The sequence below is a fragment of the Mya arenaria genome, chromosome 10 (genome assembly GCF_026914265.1).
Source record: "Mya arenaria isolate MELC-2E11 chromosome 10, ASM2691426v1".
NCBI classification, from domain to species: Eukaryota; Metazoa; Mollusca; class Bivalvia; order Myida; family Myidae; genus Mya; species Mya arenaria.
In genome coordinates, this window is record NC_069131.1 from 23,631,192 (window position 1) to 23,651,202 (window position 20,011).

General features: G+C 33.6%; 1 protein-coding gene across 1 annotated transcript; it reads right to left on the reverse strand.

Moving 5' to 3' along the window:
* Nucleotides 1-5,620: 5,620 nt before the first annotated feature.
* Nucleotides 5,621-14,497, reverse strand: LOC128207041 (kelch-like ECH-associated protein 1). The gene is made up of 6 exons (XM_052909851.1): nt 13,642-14,497; nt 12,320-12,825; nt 11,511-11,739; nt 10,673-10,813; nt 9,852-10,044; nt 5,621-9,680 (listed from the first exon to the last, which is right to left on the reverse strand). The coding sequence occupies exons 1-6, from the start codon at nt 14,039-14,041 to the stop codon at nt 9,458-9,460; spliced, it is 1,692 nt and encodes a 563-aa protein (XP_052765811.1). The 5' UTR covers nt 14,042-14,497; the 3' UTR covers nt 5,621-9,457.
* Between the last annotated feature and the right edge of the window lie 5,514 nt (nt 14,498-20,011).

A 20,011-nucleotide genomic window follows, 5' to 3' on the forward strand; every position in this document is an offset into this window, starting at 1 on the left:
TTCCAATTCAAAATCTAATGAGGTTTTCTATCATGTAAAGCTGCACTCTCACTCTCAGATTGACCATTTGAACAACTTTTTTTATTTTTTGTCTTGGAAAGAGCAAGTTTTTGCTTAAATATCTGCAAACCAATGATATAAGATTGCTGACTAAATCAGATCATAGATTTTCATATTTCTTTTCCAAAATTAATGTTTTATGGCTTAAACCGTTACTAACAGTTTAAGAAAAAGGCATAAAACATCAATTTTTCAACTTAAATATAAAAATATGCAATCTGATTTTTTTGTCAGGGGTCTAATATCATTGGTTTCCATGGATTTTTGAAAAATTGGCATGTTTGAAGACAAAAAATAAAAAATAAATTGTCAAAACGTACAATTTGTGAGAGTGCAGCTTTAATAACATTAAGTTTAAAAAAGAGTCAATACATTTATCTAAACTTAAAGCATATAAGATTTAAACTGGGAAACCATTTTGCTATATTTTTATATGAGGAAACTCATAGATGAGAAAGCAACATCATCGTCTTTTAATCATGTAAAAGAATGTATTAGCAGCCTCCTACTAGCTAGCATTGACAATTCTAAGCTTGTTTTCAGGGAATACTGTATTTGCCAATTTACCATCTGGTGTCTAGTCGCTTTAAAGTTATTTGTGAAATCTATCATGAACTTCCAAAAAGTGTTTGTCTTAATTTTGTAGATCAATATCATGACTGTACACCTTGCTTAAGTCTTTTCTTACATGTACAATGTAGATCACAATCTTAAAATGTGTCGTAGATAATTATAACATTCGTCACTCTGTGGGCTGACCGACCTTTGCAAAAAGCGCCTTCCTCATGATTTTGCAAATATTGTTACCATTTACCTTGCAAAAGCCTACTAATACATGTTTGATGTAGATTGCAAGTTTAAAAAAGTGTCAAGATAATCATAACCTACTACACTATGTAAGCTTTTATACAATACGCATTTTGGTTACATATGATGTAACACACAGAACGTAGTTCACACACTATACATATATACATGCATGAGGGGTATAGCCTCTCTAATATGTAGGTACTGCAGATAAACAACAAGGGATGTAAATGCTTCGTCACAAAAACCTCTGAAAATGGGGTCACACTCATTAAACTAACAAAACATTAATCAATTTTGAACAATTCGGACCAGCTCCAACACATGTCTTGGCAAAATGAGCTGTAATCAGCTGATCCATTATGCCTGACATGTAGCATCGTTCTGACATACTGTGCTCTTATTAAGCTGATATTTTCTTTGATTTTGTTTGAAGAAATAGTATGGTTTTGTTGTTTGTTTGTTTTTCAAAAAAAGAGTCATGTTTTTCACTGACATTATGTTTTTGTCATCACCTGCATCACTTAAATATTGGCCTTATTTTTTATATAACAATTCTAGGTGTTCAGATGATACTTGTGGTCATGTCCAATATTATAACAGCACATGTATTTGTATGTGTTACAAGTGCAATCTTAATTGCTTAATTAAATATTGTTCTGGTTATTCATCTTGCCGAAGATGTACGACCTTTTGAAATTAAGATGCTTAGATGCCTTGGGATCCCATAACGATTTGGTATACATCAATTGAAATAGTTTTGTTAGTGGAAAAAGAATTTGTAAAAATAGATTTAAGACAAATATTGGAAAGTTTGGGTTTTATTGCCTTGAAAGATTGAAAAAAATACCATTCATTTCTGAGTTCAGTTGAAATAAAGAACAAAAAAACAAACAAAAAAAGTTAATGTCAGGCGGTTAGCTGCCTTTATGCGATTAGGTGGCTGTATTCACATGATTCTAACAAAAAAAATCAGCCAAAGTTGCAATATGCCTACTTGACTACATGCTCCTAAAACTGTCCATTTTCCAGTATTAAATAAAGCACCTCAAAATGCACCACAAAGTCATGGCACCATGGTTTTCGAAATTGCCCCCGAACCCTCCAAACACAGTTATGAATCCACATAAATGGAGGGCTAGCGTGGCCACTGAATGTTACCAAGGACATTCATTTTTACATATATTAAATTGGTATACAATACCATTTCAACTCATTTTCAAAATTGTATGGGTTCCCCAGGCATCAGAATTTTACATTACAGCCAATGGTTCGATAAAACGACAAGCTTATTTGGCCACTGGACACCTTTACTGAGAAATTAGTTTTCTGTTTATATGCAATTGTTTTCAGTCTAAATATCTGCTTTATTATTGTTATGTAAACATTTCCAACTTTTTTTTTATCAATTTTTTCCTAATGGTATTGTTATGTTTGAGATGTTATTTCATTATGAACGTTTTATGCCTTATTAGCTCGACTATTCGAAGAATAGGTGTTCTATACTACTCGCCCCAGCGTCGGCATCTGGTTAAAGTTTTAGGGCAAGTTGGGATTTTCACTTATATGTCCAATACCCTACATTCAATTGACTTAATACTTCACACAGTTGTTCAGGGCCATCACATGATGAGGTTAGATAACTCCATATTATTCTTTACACAGATTATGGCCCCTGATTGACTATGGAACTTAGGTTAAAGTTTTAGGGCAAGTTGGAATATTTATTAATAACTTTTATATCCTTTGTTCAATTGACTTAATACTTCACACAGTTGTTCAGGACCATAACACAATGAGGTTACATAACTCCATATTATCCTAAATATAAGTTATGGCCCCTGATTGACTTAGGTTAAAGTTTTAGGGCAGGTTAAAGTTTTAGGGCAAGTTGGGATTTTAATAAAAAAACTTCTATACCGTTCATTAAATGCACTTAATAAAATTGAAAATTATTTACGACCATCTTACAATAAGAAACATAACTCTGTTTTAAGCCTAAATAAAAATTATGGCCCTTGAATTTTTTTTTTTTTTTTAATTTCCTTTGAAAGGCATATTTGTATATTCTTAACCACATTTTCGTAATGGGAAATCAAGTTATTTGAATGACTTGTGTCATTGTTTGAGCGGGCTGGTGGGAGGGCAGCATCGAAGTCATCTTATGTATTGAATAATTTTAGTTAGATTTGACATAAAGAGACCAAACTTGGTATTATTACATCGTTATTGTATTCTAAGTCAAAGCAGCGTAGTCGAGCGCGCTGTCTTATGACGGCTCTTGTTTTATTTTGTTATGATGAATGGGTTTTTTTTTTACATGTCATAATGCACGATTTGAAACAGAACTTTATAGCACATAATCTGTTACTTGTAAAAATCTTTACAGGCAAAAACAGATATGATTTATTATATCTTTTCAGTAATGTATAGATGTATCAGCGAAATAAAAGTGATATTACACTGTTCAATAAATTAAGCCCACTTTGTTTGGAAATTTTAGCTTGTTTTGCTATCCAATTCAAACGTCAGCGAGGACTGGGCCAGAACATAATATCAATGACAGCATTTCAGAAATGACTTGTTGCGCATACAGTTTGGAACATGTTTCTAAGAAAATGCAATTAAAGGTCTTTTAATTCCAATTTAAGGCATTTGATACAAAAAAAGATTGTTTTTCAGTGAAAGATCGCAATATATTTCATTTCAAGAACAACAAAGTTGATTATTTCATTTGTGGCTCCTAAAATATAACTTTTGTTGCTCATTCAGTAGAATATATTACCACCTTACATTGAAACAAACAATTGTCCTCTTAAATAGCTTTTTCATTACCGGTAAACAAATGAAGTTGATAATTAAATGCATACCAATCAGCCACAATTTATAAGGTATATAAATTATTAAAATTAAACAGGGCTGAAAAACTGATTCTTATGTTATAATAATATTCCATTTTAAAAAGCCATGTAATAAACTTAACTACAGTGAGTAGGAAAATTGGAGTTTAATTTTTTTTATATATTTATGTTATGTAGCCAGAAATACTATGTTATATTGTAAGTACCATTTTCATTGTTTACATATTTTACTTTCTAAGTGGCATTGATGTTTTGGACTTGCCACAATGGATTATGTGTACAGATTATTTTGATTTTTTTGTTTGTTTTAGTTCCTTTTATTCTGTTCCTTGGGATTTCTGTGCCATGAGGATTTCTATACGGTTATTTTGTGTTCTGGTTTTGCCTATGTATTATATCTACCTTCTAAAATACTTATTTTAAATTAACATTCTGTTGATATAGATGGAAGCACAATTTGATTACACTGTTAGTTAACCATTTATAAGCCACCATCGAAATGATAATCGCTTACAGTTGACATTAAATTTTGTACTTATTTTTCATCTTAAATGTTAAATATTTTAACAATTTAAATTATGCAGAAGCCATTTTCTGTAGGAACAGACTGATTGAAATCAATATTTGTGAAATGACAGAGTCAAAATAATACACCTGCACAATAAAAAATGTATTGATTGCCGATCAATTATGGTCATTTTTATATGCTTTACTCTATCAGTGGAATGTTTCTGATGTAAACTTTATCTAACATTCTGGTAAACCAGTGGGGAGATTGTTAAATATGATGAATTTGTTTGTTAACGCACCTTGAATAAATATGGAAAACATTAATTCTTGACTTTTTTATCGTTGAATTAAAATATGCTGACAAGGCCAGCTTTGATGACTATTTTGAACAAAAAAATTTAAGTGTTTTTTAGTAGACCCCTGGCATTGGACCAAGAATTTGTTGTTTTTTTCCAATTCAAAACACATAAATCCTCCAATGTTTGTAAGTTGAATGCTGCACATAAAGCAACAAATCTATATCACTAATAATTTCTATGTTTTAAGTCCAAAAGTTGGCATGATTGTAACAAGAGAATGTGGTCTTGGGGAGTTGAAAAAAAACGGAGTACCTGGAGGAAACCCACTTTTTTGAGCTTTGTGACCACAAATGATGAAATTGAATTTTGTGCATCTAGGCCAGAAATTGAGTCTTGGATGCCTTGGCAGAAACCACTGCTAAAAGGCTACCTTAAAGGGGTTTAACACCAGATTGCCACAAAATTGGCAAATACCATATTTCCACAAGACCTGAGCCTTGACTTGTCAATAAAAGCTAGTATGAGGCCTTTAAAACATCATTTTACTGGATTAAAAGAATATTTGTTCTGTTTAAAATGAGCTCAAAATGTTTTCCCAGTGTATAGTGTGTAAATTTAGCATGTGAAAGCCACATGATAAGTGCAGATATATATATACAGACGCTACTTTTAAATGAACTGGGAATTATGTGCTAGACATCCCCAGTAAATTTTGAATTGGAAAAATACACAAAAAGCGTGGAAGATACATTTGTCGTTTACAAGCGACATGATGCAATGCATAAGTAATTCAGATGCAATGGGTTGTTCACAACAATATCAATTTTCTGTAAGTTTTTCCTTTTTTTCTTGCAATTGAATCATCTGGTGTCTAATCCCTTTAAGGAATCTGACCCACAACAATGTGAATTTTAGATGCCTACCATATATTTCTTCGGTATTGCTTTAAATGGTTTTGCGTAAAGAAAAAGAAAATAAACATTTTACACAAAATACTTCAGGCAAAAAATATATTTTGCCTCCAAAGATCCAGATTCTCTTGAATAATTATAGTATTTACATAGTGAATTGAAAATACAAGCATGACTTTAAATACATCTTTATTCTTCAATTAACCATTTATAAGCATAATTTCACCTTTTTGTAACATAAAAATCTTGAGTTGCATAAATGGTGCAATAAAAACAAATGCAAATATCGAGGGCTCAGTGCTAGCCAGTTGTAACTGCATATAAATATAGGTGTTATAATTGTTTATTAGGGCTAACAAAAATTGATAGACAAGTAAAATCTGTCAAAAATTATGCAAGTATCGGGAATGATATTAAGACTTTAGCTACCAATCCCAATAAACCTAGTCTAACATTTCCTTACTAGGCTCGAACTCCCAGGGACCATCGAAAAATACCTCGAGCCTCGAAATATTCGAGCCATGCAGGATTTTTTTGCCTTTAGTATAAAGAAATCGGTCCTTTGCATCCAGTTTGAGCTAACAAGAAATTCGAGCCAGGCGAGGTCAAGGGCCAATGAGGCTCAAACGTATTTGTTTTAAAATTGTGGACAAAACATTGACAGGTAATTTATATAGAATGCAAACTGTCCATGAACAAGGTGTGGATGTCGTAAACTTCAGAAAGAAGAAACCGGTACCATGCAGTAAAAACTAAAACAACATCTACATATATTAAATGCACTGTGGATTTGATCAGCAGTTTATATATATTTGAACAAATTTACACCCCCAAAAAAATCCAAGCTTTAAAATAAACCCCATGTTCCGTATGTACATATCATACCGGTACTAAAATAAATTCCATGTAATGAAATACTGTGTAATTTTGATCAAGGGCTAAATATTAAGTTACAATGTAGTAACACTACTAATCACTAGAATAGCATAGTTTGAAGTTAATAACTCTATTTACATTAGCAATACACCAAATTATCATATTGTGTACACTGCATTAAAGCTGCACCCTCACAGATATACCATTTTTACAACTTTTTTTTTGTGTCTTGGAAAGAGCAAATTTTTGCGTAATTAACTGCAAACCAATGATAACAGACTGCTGACAAATAATGAGATCATAGATTTTCATATTTTGTTGGAAAATTAATGTTTTATGACTAAAACCTAAATCTAATTTTTTGTCAGCAGTCTTATATAACTGGTTTCCATGGATTTTCGCAAAAATTGGCTCGTTCCAAGACAAAAATTAAAATAAGTTGTCAAAATGTTCAATCAGTGAGAGTGCAGCTTTAAGTGATTATCCCAAACAGATAATTGACAAATAATGTTAACAAAATACCTTTAATAACTTTATAAAGTTTGATTAACAATGATGAGATAAATGACCTGAATAAATACAGATAATTAATGCTGACCAAAAACATGGCAAGTTTTCACAAATTTCAAGCTAGGGACTACCATTTTATAATTACTATGCAATACAAAGTAACATGCATTGAGTGTACACCATTCTATTGGAACCCTATTTAATTACCAGAGAAACTCAATTTTTTCCACCATGAGTCATGGTCATAGGAACCCAACTTGGAAATCCCAGGGAAAACCCAGGGGCGTTATTCATAAAACTTCTTAAATCATTTCCTAACTTTCATGTTTGTCACTTTCCTAAATTTATTATCTCTTTAGTCATATGAAATAAAAAATCAAAAATACATTATTTCTATTGACCTTATTAAAAAAACATACTTTAATGTTAAAAACACTTATACATTTCTTTTTATTTGATTTTGAAAATTTTTAAGAAGTTGACTTAAGTTAGGAAATGACTTAAGAAATTTTATGAATACCGCCCCAGGTCTCGTCCATAACAAAAAGTGTCAACTACAAGTATATAAATTCGGACTTGAAGTACAACTGCTACAAGTCCATTAATTTCATAAATCATTTTTCAACCATAAGAGACTTAAAAACTTGACCTGGGAAATCCTAGGGAAAACCCAGGTCACCTTTGTAACAAAACGTGTCAACTACAAGTATATCAACTCGGACTTGAAGTACAACTGCTACAAATCCATTAATATCATAAATCACTACAGGGGTATATAGTTTTAATGTAATTTAATAATAATAATAACAAGATGATAAATTTAAACATAACATTGTAAATTATTAACAAATTAAACTGTCAGCGTTATAAAGAGACTATAAGTATCTTCCATGGCCGAGAGTGTAAGATAGGTTCATTCCAACCCGAGCGTAGGGTGTTTTGCGGAAACGAGGTTTACCGAGTTTCAGCAAAACACCCTGCGCGAGGGTCGGGGTGAACCTATCTTACACGAGCAGCTATGGTAGATGCTTTTTCTCCCACCTCAGTTAAACAAAATTAAGTAAAAATGTATTTTTTTTTTGCTAGAACTCTTTTGTGCTTAGTGAAAATAATTGCGTACGGATATGCGATAATTCGTGGTTGTCATGGATATAATAAATCGCGCAGTGATTCAGAGTATATATATGTAAATGGTCTGATCTGTCTTTAAATAGTTCTTAGAAGGGTGAAGCATTATTTCTTGAAAGGTGCGTGAAAACTGTTTTATGGTGACATTTAAAGCGAGAAGTAATTAACTAGCATTCTAAATATTGCCACAAGACAAGGTTTCCATGATGCGTTACAGAAGACAGTCTTCAACAAGGGAGGTAATTACAATGTGGTGACTATTGAAAGAAGTTCCATACGGGCATTTTATCTTCGCCCTTGGGAAAGATAAGAATTTCTAGCATGGTTAAATTAATGGATCTACTTATCTGAGGTGGGAGAAATTTTATATATCTAGTGCTATAAATAATCAAATTAGTATTTTTAAGATATAAATACATTTATCACATTTTGGTTCATTCATTACAAAATTTATTAAATTCATTTACTAAAGTTAAAAAAAAAACTTGCAAAGGAATTCCCACTCATGAATATATCCTCTATTTATTTCATTGGATTTAATTGTAACAAACTTAGTAGCATAGTTGTCAAATTATTTGGGGCATTCTAAACAGTCCATAATACCGGTATGTTTGAAAATGAAAGCTAAGGTTCTTTATATCAAAATTATTTGATTTGTTTAATTTACAACAACATAACTTTAATCACTCTAATGTTTGCATGATGTTATGCAAGAGTGTGGTCTTCTTTTGTTGTATGGGGAAAGGAGTATTAAGGGGGAGCCAAGGTTGGGAGCCCACTTGTCCGGCTTGTTGACCAGTGACAATCTCATATATGTCAATGAGTTCAGATTGTCCCAAATTGATGTTTCCAACTGGGTGTACATGAATCATCAATCCAGGACACTTTTGATAATGAATAATTTCAAAATAGAATAGTCCCTCTAGATTTGCATTTTATGAATTCCATTTCAGATCAAAAGTAGTGAAACATACCAATGATGAATCTACAATTTGTATCAATTAAAACAAAGTTTTTTATAAACCTTATGGTAATACAACAATACAAGATTATATAAAATTCATGATCTTGATTACAAAATGGAACCTGTAATAAGCCACATCTATAACCTCATCTAAAGTATACAATCCCAATCTATAACCTCGTCTATGAAGATAATGATTTAAGCAAAAAGCATACCAACCCATCAGTAAAGTTAACGTAATAACACCATCCCCAAAACTCTCATATAAATATCAACAATTCATTAACATTATCCGTAATTAATTGCCTCACCTAAATCAACATCCAGTATGATTCTTCTTTAAATAAGTACTCAATTTCCTTTCTTAACACAAATTTTGTCAATACCCGATTTACTTTAATAAACTCAATTTCTTATTCTGACATAAAACTAACAGTCCAATAAGATTATTTAACCATATTCAATGTCTTAAAAAAAAAATAGGGTATCAGTAAGTTTTTTATCATCTTGTAGCAAGAATATTCTTCCCAATCACACAACAGCCGCCCCGCAACCAGCACGAGACACAAGCATGTTGCTAATCGGAGTCCACTGGTCAGTTTCTGCATCGTAACTTTCCGCACTACGTAATCGGTATCCCCCATCAAACCCGCCAAGGACGTAAATCCGTCCATCAAAAATGGCAATGCCCGGCCAGGCCCGCGGAGTGTTCATCTGAGCTAGAGTGGTCCATTGTCGGGTCAAAACATTAAACCTGTGAAAGAAATGAAACGTCAAGTTATAATCTATAAAGAAAATTTACAGGCAATACTAGTATGACTGTTTGTATACACCTCAGTCAATACATATAAGCCAGCAGCCATTGTATAAAACTTGGTTAAGTTGTACAAATGTATCATGATATTCTTCTATAAGTTGGTCTCACCTTTCTACCATATCATAATACTGGTCAGTGTGTCGATAGCGGCCCCCGAATGCGTACACGTTCTGGTCAATGGTGGCCATAACAAGACCGGAGCGAGCCTTTTCCATCTCGGACATGAACGTCCAGTCATCAATGACAGGGTCATAACACTCCATGCTGGCACGGTCCATGTGTAAGGTACGGTCATAACCTCCTAAAAACAACCAACACACCAACAATATTTTTGGAGATATATTATTCCATGCTTTAACTACACAAATTGAGCGCAAGAAAACACTAGAATTTCAAACACTTGTTGTGCAGTTGGTAAGTTTTTGAAAGTCTTGAACCAAAAGGTATAGCTAGGAAGTTCTTCCACAATCTTTATGGAAACCCAATAATATCCTGTGACAATTATTGAAATAGAAACAAATAAAATCTAGGTGGGTACTTGTTTACAATTTACCTCTTAAAAGATGTTTTAGCTGACGCCCAAATAGTTTATCATGCATTATAATAATGTTTATGTGTTCTGCAATTCATTGATACATAATATAAAGATAATGTCACAAGAACATATTTCTTTAACTGATGAAACCTTTCAGTGTAATATGTTTCATACCTTAATGTGAATGAATCTTTCTAAATTGATTAGCCTGTAAAAACAGACTTCAATTTGTTCAAAAAGTACTTAATTCTTGTGATATCATACAAATAATAGTATGCTCAGATAATTATGTGAATCATATTTTTTATTACAATTCATACAATCATAAAATTGGTTTTAATACATACATCTGTTTTGTTATACGAGACCAAAAAACACATATTGAACTACCCACCTGCCACATATATTTTCCCCTCACACACAGTGATGCCTGACCCAGCCCGTCGACGTTTCATACTGGCTACAAATGACCATTGGTCAGCTCTGGGGTCAAACCTCTCAACAACATTGTAGCCACATGCCCGGTCCTCCCCACCTGAAAATCAGATAAATATACTTATTATATGCCTTCCCGTGATTATAGAGAATTATGAGTAAAATAACAATGATAGTACACTGTTTAAAACACTGAATTTTTTTTTTATGTTTTTCACTTTTTTGAGATTTTAGCCAGCTCTAACTTCCAAATGCACAAGACTGGGAGACGATTTCAATGACATCATTTTTGAGATGATGTTACGTTAGCATACAGTTTGGCACACTTTTCTGAAAAACTACATTTGTCATATCTAAATTCTATTGATCCTTATTTAGCAAATACATTGTTAAAAGAAAAATAGTGTTTTAAACTGTGTAAGATTGCGATGTGAACACCAAAAGGAAATAATTTCCTTGTGGCTGCACCACTCGTGAAATATAGCTTCTGGTGCTCACAGATATATTACAATCTTACACTGAAAGAAACAATTCTTCTTTTATAAGTTTGATTAGTGAACTTTATTGAATAAGGATGTCATAAAATCATTCTACATGTGTACTTCTTTGAAGTATAGACGAATTAAACATTTTATACAGCATACATAGTAGAAACACAACAACAGAAAATTAAAGGAAAAGTACATCTATTATTCATACTTACTTAAAAGCGAAGACATTTTCCATTTAAATCATTCACTCACGCTTATACTCTCAAAATGTGCATCATTAACCTAAATTCAACAAAAAAGATTTACCTATTGCATACAGATAGCCACCAACTGCAGCCAACGCCACAAATGATCGCGCGATTTTCATCTCCGGTTTGGGCAGCCATTGTCTCTGTACGGGATCATAACACTCCATACAGCGGAGGTAGAGCGTGTTCTCCTGTGTGTCTATCAACGCACATTCCCCACCCACCGTGTACAACAGCCCATCCAGTGTGGCAGAACCTATAGCTGTCCGGGCAATGTTCATTCCTGGCTGAAATAGAAATATTTTACAATTAAATAAAAGTTAAAATGCATAAAAGTTTCATATATAAATGATTCAAGAAACATAAAGTATACATGTATGATATAATATAATTGGTTAAAGTTGTGCCATTTTATCCCATTTTGGAGATATCGATGCACTTGAGAATTATTGGCAATTGTGTGATTATACTGTACTTAAACCACTTAAATTAAATCCGGATTGCAGTCTTCCTTTGAGTCATGAGGTTAACATAACATCCAATTATTGTACATAATGGTCTAAAAAAAACACTTTTGGTTCTAATACTCCAACCCTTAGTAACCAACGGAATTGGCGCTGACCCTTCTGATTTTATAGGCTGTAAAAAATATTATCTTTTTTAGTGTGTGTTATAATTTGTAGTTTAAAACCTTTAAAGATATATATACACAGAATATTACATTAACGCCATTTCCCAATGTTGATGATAAAATTCTTACATATTATATAAAGCCCAATAAAACAATAATAATAAAAAAAAAACCTGCCCTACCTGTTTTTTGAAAAGGATGTAACCCAAACCAAACTGTTTATTTGCCTTACTCACCATAGAACTCCAAGTATCTGACAGAATGTCATATCGCTCCATACTTCTCAACTGACAATCCTGGCTATTTCTCCCCCCGACCACATAAATACAAGGGGGGTGAGCCCTGGGAGTCAGCAGTTCCATGTTCTTTCTCTCATATTGCGAACGTATGGCTGAGCTTATCAGGGATTGGCACTTGTGACAAGTTCGGAAGAAATCAGATTTTATCACAACGTTTTCTAGCATAGGTAATTCAAGAAGACCTAGTTTGATATGTTTGAGAATGTTGCAAGCACTCTCAGTCCGAGATTTATCATACGTAAGCCAGCTGTATGCTGCGTCAAAGACCTGAGATTCTGACATGACGTGGAGCTGGTCACTACGAAGAAGGGAGATGATTTTCTCCTCAGATAACTGAAGGAACTCTTCTGTATGAGCCACTGGGAGAAAGTTTTGGTAGATAAATTGCCGGGCTGCTCGTTCCAGCTCAGCACACATGTACACATCTGCAAATGCTTGAATACCTGCAATTACCATACATATTCAAATATTTCTGAGATATAGTGCTTTAAATTTAAAATGTATGTTCACACTTAAACTAAAAACAATAAATTCCAATACAAATTCATTTGGTAAGACATAACTCAAGTTCTTCAAGTTCTTCTCAGATTCATACTGAATCATTCAAAATCTATCAATTTGTCTAAGAAGATAAAATAATTAACTATATCATTGAACATAATAGAACAATAAGAATTTAGATGAAACATACATGAACATAAGGAATTTAAAATTAACGTAATAACAGTGGTCAAAATTAATTCAAGCCCTGCACTGGTAAAATGTCTTCCGGGCTTGCTCAAATTCTAAATTTTATATCATAGCAGGGGTTGTTCAAAAATTTGATTTCAAGCCACTAAGTATAAGAATCCGGGCTTAATAATCCAAGTCTAATTTCGATTACTTAATGCACCAGTTAATTGTAATTTGTAACCACGGCTCCCCCAGGTCAGGGGAATAGAGGGGACTTGCACTTTCGGTCCAGCCTGTAAGTAAGATTACATTGGTCCCAGGTCCAGCCAAGCCGGGGTAAAATCCCCAAATGCCCCCGCACCCCAGGGACCCTAGGTAAGGCCCATTCCCCGCTACATTTGGCATGGAGACAAAACCACCGCATTCACCTGGCACTGAGGGGCCACCCGGAAGATAAAAACATGGCCCATTTCCCCACCTATCTCCGGTATACCCCCGGAACTGGGGGGGGGGGGGGTTACAATTGACTAGTGCATAAAATAACCTGGAATGAGCAAAAAGTTTCAAGTCATAATTTTGTATCATACCTAAACAGTTGCTGGGTGTGAGCTGCAACTGAAGAAATTGAGCACTGAGTACTCTCAGCTGTTGAAGACCGAATAATGATGCTCCCTGTAGAATACTTTGCACATTGTTCACTGTTATCTCGATAGTGCTTGTGTACATGAAGTCCAGGAGGCATTGCATAGTTGGAGCATCAAAGTCCTTTATTTCCACAACGTCCTGTTCAGTTTCCAACATTCCGTTCGTGAACATTGCCTTGAGGTATGGGCTTGAGCCAGCAAGTACAATCTTATGGGCCGGAAACCGCTCCCCATCAACACAAAGTATCACATCGCACAAGACGCTTTCCCGTCGAAGTTCATGCATAGTTTGAAGTGCAGTTCTCCCATGGTTGGGAATTGAGCATGTCCGTGATTCAATCATTTTTTATTTTATTTTATTATAATATATTGTATCCACTTTTCACGTAATTTTGTAAATTCTTAAGACATTAAAGTTAAGTTAAACTGTCAAATAAAGCATTGCCTTGGATTGTCAATTACCTATGAACAAAGTGTATTTGTTTATGTCGTAATCTACTATCTTAGTTAATATAGTATGCCCGTAGCGGAGGCTAGTAGTGTAGCAGTTGCACGTTACTGTACATGTAGATCTTGACATCAACAGTTCAACAAATCAACTTCAAGTTCAATGTTGACGAGTTGCAAACCATAAATAATCATAAGTCGATTAACGTTGATGTTTTGATGCCAATCAAAGGCCAGTCATGTTGTCTTAATTATATATATACATTACATTGTTTGTATTCCATAACAACAGTTTACTTCTGTCATTCATAAAATGACATTAAATAAAAATAAAAATGTTTGTAAACATGACCCATCCGGAAGTACTATCTTTAGGCAGTTACTTCCCTTAGATTTCCACTCATCATGGTCTTGAACGAAGTTTTCATCGTTTTCGATTCACTTTTTAACAGAGGCTACATATCACTATTAAATCAGTAGCGTTGAAATTCAAAACATTATTTATGGAATAGCGATAATCAATATAAAATTTGCTTGATATTTAATTTGGTCAATAATACATAAGATACTTGAAAATCAAAACATTATTTATGGAAAAGCGATAATCAATATTTAATAATCAACTCCTATTGGTATGGTTAATGGAGCGGTGCCCAGGTATCAATCCTGTTATATTACAAGTTATATTTAGACTTCTTTCCTTTTGGGTAATGGTACTTCAGTTATAATGACAACATTTGTGTACATATTTTGTATGTAAAATTATAAATCAGTGTCCGTAATGTTCTCCAATATGGCATGTTATGAATCTAAAACAAACTGTGAATAAAAGTATAGTTCATGGTCCGTAATGTCCCGAAATATGGTACATTATAAAGTAAAAACAAACTGTGAGTAAAATTATATATCATGGTCCGTAATGTCCCTAAGTATGGTCCGTTATGTCCCAAAATCTGGTACGTTATCTCCGGTCCGTAATGTCCATGGTCCGTAATCTTCGTGCATAAGTTTTGTCAAGAATACATTAGATACTTAAGGTATGTCTGATCATGTCATTAACCGAAGTGTAGATAATGTTAATCATGTTATAGTATTAACAGTGACGTGTTACAGTTGTACCATGTTCTTTGTCAATCAAGAAGCAAAACATTTATATTGAGTCTAAATGTGTTTGATGAACTTTTTTTTTTGGGGGGGGGGGGGGAGGGATTATCCTTTCAAAGTATTATAAATAATCATTATCAAATTACTTGTACATATTTTTTTATTCAATTTGTCTTTTATCCTAACAAAGCTTAAAGTGTACTACAATTTCCTTATAATTTGATCTCAGATTAGATTTAGTAGTATATGCTATGATAACCTATAGTATGTATATAATAATGTTCTAATGATTTAAGCAAAATCATATGTGTTGCCATTGGCTGTTTATTTTTGAACCTGTTGTTATCACATGTATATTATATACGTCGATATGAATAATGTTCTAAGTAACTTCTAAACAATAGCATAACTTATATCTTTGATTGTCACATATAAATTTGATCCATTTTATCAAACCTCGTCACAGCCATATAAATTCATTGGTTGTCCGGTTAGGACAGTGGTTAGCGCACTTGCTTCTCACCAAATCGATCCGGGTTCGGTCTGGCGCATGTGAGTTTAGATGGTGGTCACCAAGTTGGATAAGTAGGTTTTCCCGGGTTCTCCGGTTTCCACTCTCACGCAACATCGTGCCAACGAGAGTGATTTAGTATAATTAATGTAGCGCCTAAAATTCTCTGGGCAGGATAAACAAGAGAAATACAGTCTAACATTCAACCACGTTTTATTTGGTAATCCCCTAACAGAGTGTCATGATGTATATTTACTCAATCCAAAAACTATTCTGTTATCAAAACATATTCCTCTCCATTTATATCGTTCGTAACATCCAATAAGTCCATAATAATCCAACAATCCGTAAGTTCCACCGAATCCAATATTTTCGAAACATCCATTTCCGTAATCATTAATACATAATTTTTTTCACAATCGTTGAAAAAAAATACAGTTTAAACCAGATATATAAATACATATGGTATATAACAAAATCAGCCGGACGTTATAGTCATCATGTCACCGTGTTTATGCTTGTTGCATGAGATAAAAAGGCAAGGGTAAATGATGTATATGTACTTTACTATATATATATATATATATATATATATATATATATATATATATATATATATATATCTATATATATATATATATATATATATATATATATATCTCCGACGGTGTTGATTGCGCGGTTCCTGATTATCCTGGAGATGCATTTTTAATACCGAAAAATAATAATGACTATGGGCGGATTGTCCAGAAATTTGTTAAAGTAAACAAGGTTGTTAATGTTCAAATCTCCATTGCTCTGTAAGTTAAATGGATACACCTGTGATCCGCAGCATTTCCAAGAAGCTGATAGACAACTGTTTCAGTTGTACTTGTTTTGTTTAAATATATAAGCACATCATCCAATACGTTACTTTAAAAGTTAACAACGATGTCGTTAATCACGTTGTTAACTTTACCAAAGTTCCGAACAATGAGCTCATAATTATAAAAAATATGTAATCTCCCTTGTTAAGATCTGTTGTACCATAGATTATAAGTATCTTTCATGGCCGAGAATGTAAAATAGGTTCATCCCGACCCTCGCGTAGGGTGTTTTGCGGAAACGAGGTTTACCCTGCGCGAGGGTCGAAAATACTTTACACGAAAATATTTTTCTCCCACCTTAGGTAAGTAGATCCAATAATTTAGCTATGCTAGAAATTCTTATCTTGCCCACGGGTGAGGATAAAATGCCCGTATAGAACTTCTTTTTAATGATCTCCACATTGTAATTACCTCCCTTGTTAAAGACTGTCGTCTGTAGCATTATGGAAACATTTTCTTGTGGTAATATTTAGAACGCTAATTAATTATTTCACGCTTCAAATGTCCTATAAAACAGTTATCACGCACCTTTCAAGAAATAATGCTTCACTCTCCTCAGAACTATTAAAAAACCGATTTGACTAATAACATCATCTGAATCGCTGCGCGCATATCCATGACAACCACGAATTATCGCATATCCATGCGCAATTATTTTTACTAAGCACAAAAGAGTTCCAGCAAAAAATACATTTTTACTTAAATTTGTTAGGTGGGAGAAAAAGCAACTACCATAGCCGCTCGTGTAAGACCCTCGCGCAGGGTAAACCTCTTTTCCGCAAAACACCCTACGCGAGGGTCGGGATGAACCTATCTTACATTCTCGGCCATGAAAGATACTTATAATGTTAACTTGAAGAGTTTGTAAGGATTTATCAGGCAATTGTACATGTTTTTGGAACGATGGAAGGAGCGTGATGGATTATATTCTAGCGAGTACGGAACTTTTTAGCTGTGTCAGCCAAGGTATAAAATATCATTATTTTTCAGACAAATTCCTCTATATAGAACGTTAGAGGAAGTGTACCAGAGGCAGGGGAGTATATCTCGGAAACTTTCTGACTTTTCTTTTCAATATATCGACATTGCAGCGATAGCTGAGGATATTTAAAATATATTTTACTGTATAAGAGAACATACGTTTGAACAAATGTATCTCTTTCTCAACAGATTTCGCTTTTAGACAAAAGGTTAGCAAGAATTGTTCGGATCAAGAGGCCAACTTCAATCAGTATTTTGCTTCTTTATTCGTTAATATAAACAAATATACTGTACCGAATCCGAGATTGTGGCTTTATAATTATTATATTTACCAGACCAGTTTGTTAGAGTTGAACACGAATGCTATATGACGATGCAGAGTATTACCTTTAACATCTCTAAATGCAAGAGTCAGAGAGACATTGGTCCAAGTAAAGATAACTTATTAAGTACGATGCGTCTTACATCACAATAAAGATCATATCCGAATCAGTAGTGAAAGATGTCTTCAATTTCTGCGCGCTGACAAGAAGGATTTTTTACACTATGTTTTGAAAACAAATGCTCGCTTTTGATTGATACATTGCGTCCAATGCCTTACGTACGTGATAGACATTCAACTTCCGATCACCGTCGTAGAAAAACTGTGGCACAGCTTTTTTAGTCTTGTCAAGGCAATGTTTAAAAGCTGGCATAGAGGGAGCAGAGCGAACGTCGAGATAACTAGAATTCCGAAGGTGATGATGAAGTGGTTTCGCCAACACGTAAGGCAATCAAACACGATATATATATATTATGTTTTATTTTTATTTCTATAAGATGGTGCCATTCAATTGGATATTTTATAAACCAGGGTAAGCTTGTGTTTACGTCTTCTATACTTAAGAGACTCTACAGGAATTCGGTGTGCATGTTGTTAATGGATTGAAGACGTGACGCGCCTCAAATTATTCACTTGCTCAATGTTAAATTCAGGTTTAAAATACCGCCGATGTAAGATTAACTTAATCACATTTGCCAGCAACTAGGCGTTTGCATATACAGTATCATCGTTTTGTTGCTTGGTTAAGATAAAGATGAAAAAGGTATAATTAAAGTACACACCACTCTACTGATTGTGAACTAAAAAACGAAAATTCAATTTAACTTCAGTAGTTATATCTTCGCTTCATGAGAAAATATACATTCTTCCATCATCCATATCTGTATGTTAATTACGACATCGTTTGGTAACTTGCCTGGCTGCACACGACCCTATTGAGAAATGATGCATGCAGAGTGACTGCTTGGTCGAAAATACTTCCTCAATTTCAGTATATATTTCGAAATACGGATCAATGATGTTGAAAGCTTTTCAATTCAAGCATTATTTAAATTGTCGATTTCAAACCGCGACTTCCTCTTTTCATGGGGCATGACTTTTATCGATAATACACTTGACAAAACTTCTTAAACCAGCTTAAGACTTTCTAATTTATTTTACATGATAAAGCGGCAATACAATTTAGAAACGTAAGTATGTAGAAATAAATTGCCAGTTTATCATTGTTTAAAATGCGAATATAATGAAAAGTAACGTCTTTACGCATTAACATTTTGTTAATTAGAGTCACTTAATAGGATGCAAAGGAGTAGTATTAAAAATTCATGCTTTTGAATTTCAAACTTCAAAACACTTAAACTCAGCCTCTACGTATTATCACATTTCTGTGAACGATCATTACAGACATTGTTTTTATCGAACATTAACATCCGGCGTGTGACTCCGATGTTTATCATTATCATTGACTAGCTTTCTACTGTTCTCCGTTAACGTTATTAAACAAAGTGTCGAGCCTTTAAGAATATTTTGTGCAAAAAAGAGAATGATGCACACATGTTTGAATCTAGTTATGTTGTGATGGGTATGGTAGCTAGATTTATTTCAGTAAGGAATGCACATACATGGACAATTAAAAAAATATGTAAAAGAAGGAAATAACACATAATACATACACGATATTATAAATACCCATGACAGGCACACCGAACCAAGGAGTGCACAAAAAAGAGAACAGTCTTATTTCCTTTTGTGGTCCTTTAATGTTTAACGTCCTTTAACGTTGGTAAGAAGTTGCTAAAATGTGTTTGCATAAGTTTATAAATAACACCTTAATTAAATGTCTGCACTTTTGTTTTATATTTCTGTGGAAGCTATGGGGATACGCACAGTAGCCAACCATGTGAAGAAGACTCTTTTTAGATAAACAATGCTAAGGCATAACAGACAATAACGAGACACACACAATGTCCCCAAAACAACATAGACAAACTACTAAGTATCAAAATATCTTCGTCAATTAATGTTTGGTTATCCTTTGAAATATGGAACGGGAAGAGAAAGAGGAATTCACTGGTAGGGTTG